At 39.8% G+C, this 12,362-nt stretch overlaps 1 protein-coding gene across 9 annotated transcripts in view; it reads right to left on the reverse strand.

The window, feature by feature from the left end:
- LOC109910815 (RNA-binding motif, single-stranded-interacting protein 1-like) overlaps positions 1-12,362 on the reverse strand; it is a 229,106-nt gene that overhangs the window by 28,753 nt on the left and 187,991 nt on the right. For all 9 annotated transcript variants that reach the window (XM_048598621.1, XM_048598622.1, XM_048598618.1 and 6 more), the window contains 2 exons: positions 10,832-10,989; positions 3,425-3,504 (listed from right to left, as the gene is read on the reverse strand). In XM_048598621.1, coding sequence (XP_048454578.1) covers positions 3,425-3,504; positions 10,832-10,989 — 238 coding nt within the window. The remainder of the gene's footprint in view (positions 1-3,424; positions 3,505-10,831; positions 10,990-12,362) is intronic.

The following is a 12,362-nucleotide window of genomic DNA, read 5'->3' on the forward strand; positions in this document are numbered from 1 at the left end:
TACTGGTTTCTGATTTAAAGTGGCTGAACTCTTATTTAGTTTTACACGTAGGTAAAATTCAATTATTATAGGGAAGGAAACAGAAGAAAAGATCTAGGGCCTCTTGTTCAGGGAACATTTTCACTGGGCATTATGGTACTCAAATCCGTGAACATATATAACTGAGCAGACAAGCTTTGCAAAAAGTGAAGTAATACCTTTTGCTTTGATGCCATGAAGTAGCATATTCAGTGCACACACACAATATTTTCAGAGTAATTCTGAATTCGGATGGAATTGGCTCAGCATGCACGCCATATAAAAATACTGGGATTTCACTCAACATTTCTTTCTTGCTGTGGATTATTACCAGATGTGCACATAAATTGATCTAAAAGTAAATTGTCCCATAATAGCTGATTTCCCCACAAACATTTATATTTTTAGACTGTGTGCATCTCGCTACATTGATGCTTGCACTATCACTGTTGAGGCAGCAAATACATCATACTTACAGTCAACCAGCAGTAGGAATGGTAACAAATGAAACACTGTCTAGTAATTAAGGAAATTACCCAAGCTGAAATAATTAAAGGCCAAGTGTATTTTTACCTTCTTTGAGAAGGAAATAAATTACACTTATGTAGTGCATTAGAAATCTTCAAAATCTCACTATTCAGTGCTAGAGGATTATTTGTGAAGTACAGCCACTATTGTAATATAGGCAAATATGGCACAACTTTGTTGACAAAGTCCACATACACTTTGCTTTTGTGGTTTTGTTGGAGGGACACACATTGATCAAAATTGAGAGATTTCCATTCAAATATTGTCACCTTACATCGCTTGAACAAAGAGATGGAGCCTGCTGTCCCAGCTAATTAAAAAGTTAACCTTTTCTCAGCAGAATCAAGACCTAGAGTATGGCTTTAACCAATGGAGTCATGGTTTTAAAGCGTTCCACAGGATAATTATACTTTTTCTTCATAAAGCATTTCTTTTCACCAGATTGTGGTATACAATCTTTTCTTCTCCATTTTGGAGGAATTGAAGAATGTATTTTGTGCACTATCAATAGCAATTTTTGTTGGGTCAACCATGATCCAGATGATGGCTATTAGTATGATTTAACATATTTCAACAGTTCATGTCACAGTATGAAGCATTTGTATTCGACCCAAATACCAGCACCAGAATTTGATGTAAAAAGTTTTGTGGCCCTTCTTACAGTAGGGTTAAATGCATTAGGTTTTAAAGAGAAAGAATTTAAAACAAGTGTAAATAAGAGACTTCTGCCCTTTTATCCAATATCAAACTCTGACAGAAGTCAGTAGTTCACATATATTCTCAGCAATGCATTAAAGTGTTGCAATATATTGCATGATCATTTGCATCTATTAATTTGAAATTGTGTTTTTCCTGTCCACTAGTCGATTAATCAACTTCAACTTACCTGAAATTATTTTCCACTTTGAATTGGGCAGTTTGCCTTAGCTGCTGTTCTGTCATTTTCCAGTTACTATGTCACAGAGTTGCATCATAACATGTCCAAACAAGCTGATTAAAAACATTTGCTTTAATTGCCAGCGCTCTATTCCTGGATGTTTACTAACATCTAACAGCTATGAAGATTCATGAAGGCATAACTCATAACTTCATGAAGACTTATCCATTACTCAGTAAAAGGCATGATGATTGAATGGATGGATTGGCTCCTAAGTATATACTTGAAGCACCACAACCATCAATTCCACAGTGCCTTAGCTGTACTTGGAACAGAGATCAAAATACGTAGGGATGGTTAGCAAATTAAAATTCACTTTGTAGGGTGACCAGAGAAAATTCACCACCTTAAAAGGTGAATGGACAGAAACAATGAGGAGCTGCTCCTCCAAACACAGGCTTGGTCTCTCCCACAACAGCAATAAATATTGGAGAGAAGCAACTTTTGATTGGAGAAGCAGCGAGCAGGGTATGTTCTCATCATGAAAGAGTTGTTGGTATGGAGTCTGCTGAGGTGCAACAGCAGGACACAGAGCCAGGGACAGAATGATTAAAGCTTGGAGACAGCCACTGTTTGTCAAGATGGGAGGGTGGAAGTGAGGGTCAGGGCAGGTGGTAAGGGGTGTGCGTGCGTGCACGCGCATGTGTGTTTGTCTATTGTGTAGATAAAAGAAATAAATTGCAAGGTGACTAGGGAAGACAGAGTGGGCACAGTGGATGTCGGGGAGAGGCATGAAAGATAGAGGGCAGCTGCAGTAGAAGTGGTAATGGGAGAAATGGAGGGCACAAGGTGTTGGGAGAGAGGGAGTCTGTAAAGGATGCATGGTAGAGAGAGAGAGGGAGGGAGTCTGCAATGGGTGTGAAAGGGACAATGAGAGAGACTACGTGAGATAAATAGGGAGAGGAGGCTGAAAATAGGTTGAAAAAAGGTAGATAATAAGCCTGAGGAAAATACAGGATGACTGCATGGTGGGGGAAACTGGAGAGTGAGGAAAGTGGGGAGGGAGAAGAAACAGGGTAGCTGCAAGATGCAGGGAAGTGAGAGGGTGGCTGCGGAAATGGAAAGAAGAGGCTGCAAAAGGGGAAGAAAGAAAAAGGAGACTGCATTGGGGAAAAAAGGCAGCTTTTGGAGTGAGGGGACAGAGGGTGGCTGGAAGATAGATGAAAGAAGGAGGCTGAAAAATGGAGAGAAGAGAGAGAGGGGTGTTACAAAGAAGACAGAACAGTTTCAAACCAAAGGTAGACTCAGCTAAGAGCTAGTAAAACTTGAAATTATTGAGGAGTGAATGTGAAATCTCTAGTTTAGGACTGTGTGTGTTCAGGAACTGCTTTATGGGGAAATGTATTTGATGCTATCATACTTAGCATTGTGTCAATTCATTAAATTTAAGTACATTTGGAGATCAGAGATAGAATAAAGAGGCAGTAAATGCCTGGATAAAATCTTTCAGCTTGTGAACATGCTGTGACTTCACCAATTTGGAAGATGTGTTTAGAGTGATGGTTTTTGTACGTATAAGTGTGTAGTTACATATAAAAACACTTGTTAACAACTTGTATCTATTATCTTGCGCCAGTTTAAACACTGTGGTGTCTAGGAAATTAACGCACTCCTTCTGTGTTGTGACTTTGAATTTAATGGACTGTTGATAATTATTAAGGACATCAATTCATTCTTCTAATTCTGTTTCTGTGAGGGTCCAAATATCTCATACATCAACACAAAGAGGAAATCAATATTAATGTAATTGCATCACATAACAGTGTGTTCATAAAATGGAAAAGTAGCCCCTGAAAACCAAAATGTAACCCTCAAAAAATAAAACAAAATTTCAGCCCTGGCTCCAAAGCAATCACATTTCATACGTCATCTTCTCTTGCTTTATTAATAATGGCAATTATTCCAACAATCCATTGTTTAGCAAAGGTAATGAAAACTCACCTGGGACACCAGGCAGAGTCTTAATAAATTTGCCATTAAAATGGGCTATGACAGCTTCACACTTCTGTGTTGATTCCATCCTAGTAAAGGAAGAAAAAGCATTGAAGAGGTATGAATGATTGTAAAGTTATTTAATAAAGCAGTAACCATTTTTCCCCCTCAGTCATAAAAAAAAAACTTGACGTTTCATTATTTTATAATGTGCAGACAGTGTCTAGTCAAAAGCTTTTTGTTGTTTATGTGACAGTGTAGCATAGATTACTGGTGGGCTCTTTGTTTATCCTCAGATGGTTTATATTATCAAGAAATTCTACACTGCTGAGAAATGGTAATGAATTGAATAATGTTTGATGGTGAGATTCCATTATAAAGCTTCAATATTTTTATGATCAAATTATTTTCTATGTTGTAAAGCCGAGAATTACTTTCACTTAATAAACAGTGTTAAGCATTTAAGCAAATTTCTTTCAGTTCTCTAAACCAATTTGCTTGACTTGTTGATTAAAGTTATTGGGAATACTTCAATTTTAGACTAATGCCTTTCATTTATGTAAGTTACTTAAAAATTTACAAGTGAATATACTTCAAAGACTTTTCAACTTAATGTAATAACAATTTTTATAAAGCAGAAATAAAGCCTGCCACAAACAAACATTCTCCTTGTTCATTAAAATGTTGATCTTCACTTTTTATCCTGGATTCCTGTTCATCAGAATTAAGAACTGGTAGCAAAAAAGCATCACTTGATACTAAAAATGAACCAAATGCATTAATACAAATAAAGGGGAGATGATCAACTAGTGGAATTGTCACTATACCAGTAGTCCAGAGACTCAGGTAATGTTTGAAACCGGGTTTGAACCTCACCAAAGCAGAGGGCACAATCAATAAAAATCTGAAATTAAAAGAAGTTGAGCGATGATCATGAAATCATTGCTTATTGTTTATTGTTGTAACAATTGAGCTGGTTCACTAATTCACTTTATGGAGGGAAAATGCCATCCCGATCTGGTCTGGCCTGTACATGATACCAGACCTGCAATGTTGTTGATGCTTAACTGCCCATTAACAGTAAATGCTGTAAAATCTAAAGAAAGGAACTAAACTGGATGGATGATCTGACTTTGACTAAGGGACCAGGCATTATAATGGCAACGTGTCCTTATCGCCCTACAAAGTTAGCAGAGTTGGGAAAACTGTCTCACAGGCTAGTCTGGTAAACCTTTTAGGACTGAGATGAGTGTGGGGTAAACCTATGGAATTCACTACCACAGAAACTATGTGTTTTCAAGGATGTAGATATAGTTCTTGTGGTTCAAGGGATCAAGATATATTGGGGGAAGGTGGGATTAGGGTATTTAGCTCACTGATCAGCCATCATCAGATTGAATGGTGGAGCAGGCTCAAAGCTTCTAATGGCATACTCCTGCTCCCATCGTCAGGCAATCAAAAACTTGACACAGCCACTCTCATGGTACCATAACTTATAACCAATATCCAAAACAACATTATGATTCTGCTGGTGGGACAGAATATACACAGCAGAGATAGTGGCACAGTCATGATGGGAGTTGCCTTGGGAGTCTTCAACACCGATTCCAGACCCCATGAAGTCTCATGGCACCAGGTGAAACATGAATAAGGAAACCTCCTGCTGATTATCATGTGCCAACCTCCCTAGGCTGATGAACCAATGCTCCCCCACGAATAACGTAGGGTGGAATCATTAGGGTAGAAAGAGTGCAGAATTGATTCTGGATAGGGCCTTCAATGATCATCACCAAGAATGGCTTAGCAGCACTGTTACTGACTGAGCTGTTGGAGACCTAAAGAACAATGCTGCTCGACTGGGTTTGCAGCAGATGGTGACAGAACCAGCAAGAGAAAAAAAAAGCATATGTTGAAAATTGATTGATTCATCAGATGTGGGTATTGTTGGCTGGGCCAACATTTTCTTGCCCGACCTTTGTAGCACTTGGGAAGGTGCTGGTAAGTTACATTCTTGAATTGCTGCAGTCCATTTCGAATCATAGAATCCCTACAGTGTGGAAGCAGGTCATTCGGCCCACTGAGTCCACAATGACCCTCTGAAGAGCAACCCACCAGAACCACCACCTTATCCTATTCCTGTAACAAGACAGTTTTGACACCATCACCTTGATAACTTGTTATGATCTCGCTACCTTAATTAGTTTGTACAGTTTTAGATTACTATCTACTTTGGTTAGATCCTTGGCATACGACTCTTATACCTATCATGTTATTCCAGCCATTTCCTTTGTCTCCAGCACCACCTTAATTTTTAATTTTTTGTAATCATCTCTCTGCCTCATTTAATTGGATTATAGAGCACTACTTCACTTGCAATTCAGCTGTTGACACTTCACTCACACCATCTGACGCTTTTGATTACCTGCAGGGACTTATTATTCAGCACTCATACCATTTGTACAATTTTTGATCTCTCTGCCTGTAAACCCTGTGCATCTCTTCATTTCACTTGTTGAAGGAACAGAGCTCCAAAAGCTAGTGATCTCAAATAAACCTGTTGGACTATAACCTGGTGTTGTGTGACTTCTGACCTTGTCAACCCCAGTCCAACACCGGCACATCCACATCATCCTCAATTGTAGGGGAGCACATCAGTGCAAATGATAAGGCTGAAGAATTCACAATAGTCTCCAACTACAAGTGACAAGTCGATGGTCCATCTCGGCCTCCTTCGGAGGTCCCTACCATCACAGGTGCCATTATTCAATCAAGTTGAATCATTCGATGTGATACCAAGAAATGGCTTGAGGTACTGGATACTGCAAAGGTTATGGGTCCTGCCAATATTTCAGAAATAGTCTTGAAATCATGCTCCAGAGCTTATGCCAGTAGTCAAGCTATTCCAATACATCTCCACCACTGGCATCTGCCCAACAATGTGGAAAATTGCCAAGATATGTCCTGTACACAAAAAAAAAGGGACAAATGCAACCTGGGCAATTACCACACCAGGAGACTGGTGGATGGATGTGGTTGTTGGAGGTAGTCAACTCAGCTCCAAGACATATCTGCAGGAGTTCCACAGGTGAGTGTCTGAGGTCCAACCATCTTCAGTTGCTTCAGCAATGATCTTCCCTCCATTAGAATGTCAGAAGTGGGGATGTTCATTGATTGCACTATGCAACTCCTCAGATACTGAAGCAATCCAAATCCAAGTTGAGGAAAACCTGGACAATATCCAGTTTGGCATGACAAGTAGCAAGTAACATTCACGCCATACAAATGCCGAGCAATGACCATCTTCAACCATAGAAAATCTAACCATCACTCCTTGTCATTTAATGGCATTACGATAATTGAATCCCCAACTATCAACATCTTGGGGTCACCACTGACCAGAAACTGAATTGGACTATCCATGTAAATACAGTGGATACAAGAGCAGGTCAGAGGCTAGGAGTCCTGCATCAAGTAACTCATCTGATTTCCCAAAGCCTGACCACCATCTACAAGAAACAAGTCAGGAATGTGATGGAATACTTCTCATTTGCCTGCATAAGTACAGCTCTAACAACACTCAAGGAGCCAGGACAGGACAGGACAGAGCTGCTCATTTGATCATTGGCACATGCACAAAGATATTCACACTCTCCACCACTTATACACAGTAGTGGCATTGTGTATCAGCTACAAGATGCACTGCAGAAAGTCACCGAGTGCTCCTTACATGGTATTTTGGAAACCCACAATCATTACAATCTAGAAGGACAAAAGCAGCAAATACATGGGAACACCACCACCTACAAATTTCCCCCCAAGCCACATGCTATCCTGATTTGGAAATATATTACCGTTCCTTCACTGGGTCAAAATCCTGGAATTTCTTTCCTAATGATATTGTGGGTCTACCTATACTAAATGGACAGCAGCGTTCAAGAAGTCAACTCATTACCACCTTAGGTCTGGACAATAAATGCTGGCCCAGCCAGCAAAGCTCACATTCCATGAATGAATAAAAATGATTCCGTAAGATCAATCAATTCTATTACACCAAATTTAATTTTTGATTGAATAATTTTTATATTTAACGGATTTTAAATTTCTCAATTCTATTCTACAGCCTTGGGAAACCCTAAAACAGTTATTTTTTAAGTTACAGAAATGTTGGAAACAATTAATGACACATTTAATATGGCAACCAGCAATGCTTAATAAATACCAGAAGATAAATAAATATAGTTATATTTGCAATTTCAATGCATCATATGAATGAACAGTTTTGCTTTGCTACAGGCTGATTTCAGATTGGAGACTGACTGTGGATGTTTTCAATCAAACTGTTCAGACATGTTATGAAACACATTTGGAGAAGGTGGGATTTGAATCCAGGCCTCCTGCCTCAGAGGTAGACTGGGCCACAAGAACCCCAGTAGCAATGCAGCTTCTCTCAAATATTCTTGGGATGCTGTATGCTGGAGGTGCTGGCTGTAGTATGTCAACAATGTCTTTCTTGGTATTTTTTTCAACACTACCCTTAATGACTTCTCAACAGACTTTCTCCATAAACTCAAACTTGTTGCAAACTAATTTCTCATTCAATCTAATCACGAATGCTGGCCTACACAAATTACTGGTATCATTTTTAACCCTTCCACAGTGGGAAAGAGCACATGGATAATTAAAAACAACGTTACTTGCCTGTTCATCCATTGCCACTATCTGTTAATAGCGCAAGGGTTCTGCAGATGGATGAAATGTCAACTTACAGCAAACGGCAACCTTAATGATTTATACAAATTAGAATCTTTTTACAGTAATAGGTTCCAAACAACATTTTAACTGAGACCTGAAAAGGAAAATGCTGTAGCAATTAGTAGGAAGAACAAAGAGGCCCTCAAAAAAGTCAAATTATTACATCAAGGGCCAGGAATAGCAGAGTGTCCCTTGGACCTAGGAGGCAAGCAAAAGCCTTCCATGCTCCTGAACTGCTCTATGATCATTCTTCCATTTAAGACATTCCTGAATACACTTCCCTACCAAGTAATCACCAAGGTCAACTTGATTTTCCCCTGTTTTCTATCTGTACTGTGTTCATACCCCCAATGAGGAAAGTTAAGAGTCAGCCACATTGCTGTAGGTCTGGAGTCACATGTCAGCCAGACTAGTTAAGGCCACTAGATCTCCTTCCCTAAAGGACATTAGTAGCAGAAGAGTTTTTCTTATGACAGTCAGCAACAGTTTCACAGTCATCCGTAGACTCTTAATTCCAGATTTTTATTGAATTCATATTTCACCAACTGCAATGGCGGGACATGGACCCCCCAGGTGCCCAGAACATTACTTGGGTCTCTGATTGTCTAGCAATAATACTACACCTCGGCTATCACCGGCTGCACATTTTCAAATAGCTTCTGCCCTTGTCCTTCCAGGTGTTGGATGTTGTTGGTTTGGAAGACGCTGTCAAAGGAGACTTGGTGAGTTGGTGCAGCGCATCTTACAAATGGTAAACTCTGCTGCAACTGCACATCAATGGTGGACAGGGTGCATGTGGAATGTGTTGGATTGGGCATCAAACAAGTGCGTTGCTTTTTCCTGGATAGTGTTGAGCATTTTCAACATAATTAAAGCTTCACCCTCTAAGGCAAGTGGAGAATATTTCATCACAGTCTTGATTTGTTACTGGGAGATTACGGACAAGTACTGGAGAGTCAAGAGGTGAGCTACTTGCTGTAGAATTCCTATTCTCTGATTTGCTCTTGTAGCTGTAGTATTTATGTGGCTAATCCAGTTCACTTGCTAGTGAATGGTAACACTAGGATGTTTTTTTTCTGGGGGATCCAACAATGGAAATGCCATCAAATGTCAAGGGTGATGTTAGATTTTCTCTTGGTGGAACCAGACCTGTGAGATTCTTGGGCATTTTTTTGGTGTTTGTACCAAAGGAAAAATGTTTGGTGCAATTTATACTGCAAGTAATATTTTAAGTATTGAAATTAGTTTTTAAACAGTCCTTCACAGACAAAGTAACAACACTAACTCTGGTTCAATTACACCTGAAGTGGAGAATTACAGAAAATGGGAAAATTGTACATAATATAGCATTAAGTTACAATCCATTTTGGTACTGCAAGCTAGCAATTAGTAGTCTGACATTGCTGCAGCAAGGCACATTTTACTGAAGTCTTTCATCTTGCAGTCACCAAGACAAGTCGCATAAGACTCCAAAGTGAAGGGAAGAGAACATTTATATTGTATGATAGAATACTGCTGATTGGTTAGCATGTAAACTCTGATTGGTAGAGATTTTGCCATGGAAAATGCACCATTTAACCTATTTTTCTAATCAACCTGTTCAGAAATATTACTACACACCTCTGCAGCAGGTGCAAATTGAACCCAGGCCTCCCGGTCTGGTGTACGGACACCATCACTGCACCACAAAGGACCCTTACCATTTAATGAATACTTACGATTAGCTGCCAAGCATTGGGTGGCCCAGTGGCTCAATGGTTAGCACTACTGCCTCACAGTGCCAGGGACCCAGGTTCAATTCCAGCCTCAGGCGACTATCTGTGCGGAGTTTGTACATTCTCCCCATATCTACATGGGTTTCCTTTGAGTGTTCTGGTTTTCTCCGACAGTCCAAAGATGTGCAGGTTAGGTGGAATCGGCAGTGCTAAATTGCCCCACTGTGTTCAGAGATGGGCAACATTAGCCATGGGAAATGCAGAGTTATAGGGACGGGGTGGGTCTGGGAGGGGTTCTCTTCAGAGGGTCGGTATGGACTCGATGGGCCAAACGGCACACTTTCGGGATTCTATGAAAGCTTCATTTAAATTTTAAACAAGGCTGGTTGACTCCGATTGGCTAAGGCATCTCCTTAAGAATGGAAGTTCAGAATGGCTGTCACCTATTTTGTTGCACTGAAACAAGCAAAATCTGTGCACGTGTTCTTCCTGCCATCAGAGAACAGGGCCTTGTTCATTAATTGCTACCAGTAATCACAGTTGTGCCAAATCGTGAGCCTTACTGACAATCCTAAATCAGTTGTCAGATTAACTCTTTGCACACTGCCATTCAGTCTAAACAGTTAACATGAATATCATCTCCTCTCCACCTAAATTTCAATTATGCCACTGCAAAAAAAAACTGAGATGCTTTGTGATGTCCATAGGTTTTCATTAAGATTATATCCTTGCTTCCAATTAGCTTTCTTATACAAAGTAATAGTACTTACATAGATAAAGGCCTGAACACCAAAGGTGGATTTTTTTTCTAGGATCCTGCAATATTTTATATTAAGTAAAGCAATTTTTTTAGCGTATGCAGGGGCACTGAAAATATATGTTCTGGAATGAAAAGGTTAACTGTCCAGTTGATAGTATAATGAAGCATTTAAGCAGCTACATACAATACCTTGCAAAGCCAACACCACGACTTGTGCCATTGGTATCTCGTAGTATTCGTGTGGAAATGACTTGTCCATATGGCTTCAGCATATTCTCCAGTTCTTGTTCATCCATAGATGGTGGCAGATTGGAGATATACAAGTTTGTGGGGTCCTGTTCTTGTTGCTGAAATAACATTTTATAATGAACACTCTGTTTTTGAAACACTAACGTACATTCAAATATTCTCAAAATTCACAGGTTAGACACTCTAGTGATCAAGTTTTTGTTGGGAGTGCATTGGTACAAAATGAAATCGATATGAGTTTGGTGTGAAGGGAGTTCGCTAAGAAGTGGGGGGGTGCTCTTTCTTCCTTTGTCTTCTTCACCCTCATGGACACCAGGAAACGAAAAGGAGTGAAATCACAATGGAAACAAGTTCATTTGAATGGCTCTGGAGCCAGCATGAGTTGCACAGTGGCCTTGATAAGCCGAACTAGGTAAGTACTTTTACTGCCTTGCCTTTAGAGTTCAAAATTGATTCTTAGTTTGGATTAAGTAGTGTTAAAGTATAAGTAGTGTTAGAGTATAAGTAATAAGGTAAGATCCCTCGGATACATTTACTAATCTCAGGACTAGAGGAAGTGAGAGAAAGAGTAATTTAAGATGAAGTCACAGCGGGGGTGGATCGGTCATGTAGAATACTCCTGTTGCACAATGTAGGAAATCAGGAGCACTTCCAAGTGTCCAGGGTGACTACGTGGGCAGGAGCGGTCTCCAGCTGCAGCTACTTGTTATCAGCATTTCAGATCTTGAATAGTGGTTGCAGTCATTGTGGAACACTCATAAGGCTGAGATCTGCATGGATAGCGTGCACAGTGAAACTGTTACACCGCAGGTAAGGAGTGCACAGGCAGAAAGAGAGTGTGTGATCACCAAGCAGATTAAAAGCATAAGTAGATATGCAGAAGTCCCCTGGGTCCATCTCCCTCTTAGCTGATTTTCTGCTTGTGAAACTGCTGGGGAAGAGGATTTCTCAGAGGAATGCAGTGAGAGCCAAGTCCATAGCACCAGGAGTAGCTCAGCTCACTTACTTAGCTTTAAATAATTGAGGATTTTTTGTCATGAATCCATGAGTTGATAATTTGACAATTTCTTTAATACTGTTAATCAATTTCCGACAGTACTAGGTGTTTTGATTCCAGCTGATGGTATTGCTGGACATGTCAAATCTCTGAGTGAAACCAACTTGACAGATCATAAAGTTTTTTATTTGCAATTTGCAACAAACGTCAATTGAATCATTTTATCTTTCACACATCAGGACAGATGTAAGAATATCAAATTTGAAAGGGAGCAACAAGTTATACTCCATGAGAAAAAGTTGTTAATTGCTTGGCAAGCCAATTATGATTAGTTGAGAATTTACACGGAGAAAGCACCAGGGAGCATTGTCACCAGTGCTTTTACGTAATTCATATAAAGGTGTAATGCCTGGATGTGTCAGGTAGAAGGACAGGGAATTATCATTTTGTTCAATTCAAAAGCAGAGTTGATCA

Source organism: Rhincodon typus, chromosome 7 (genome assembly GCF_021869965.1).
Source record: "Rhincodon typus isolate 14 chromosome 7, sRhiTyp1.1, whole genome shotgun sequence".
Taxonomy (NCBI): domain Eukaryota; kingdom Metazoa; phylum Chordata; class Chondrichthyes; order Orectolobiformes; family Rhincodontidae; genus Rhincodon; species Rhincodon typus.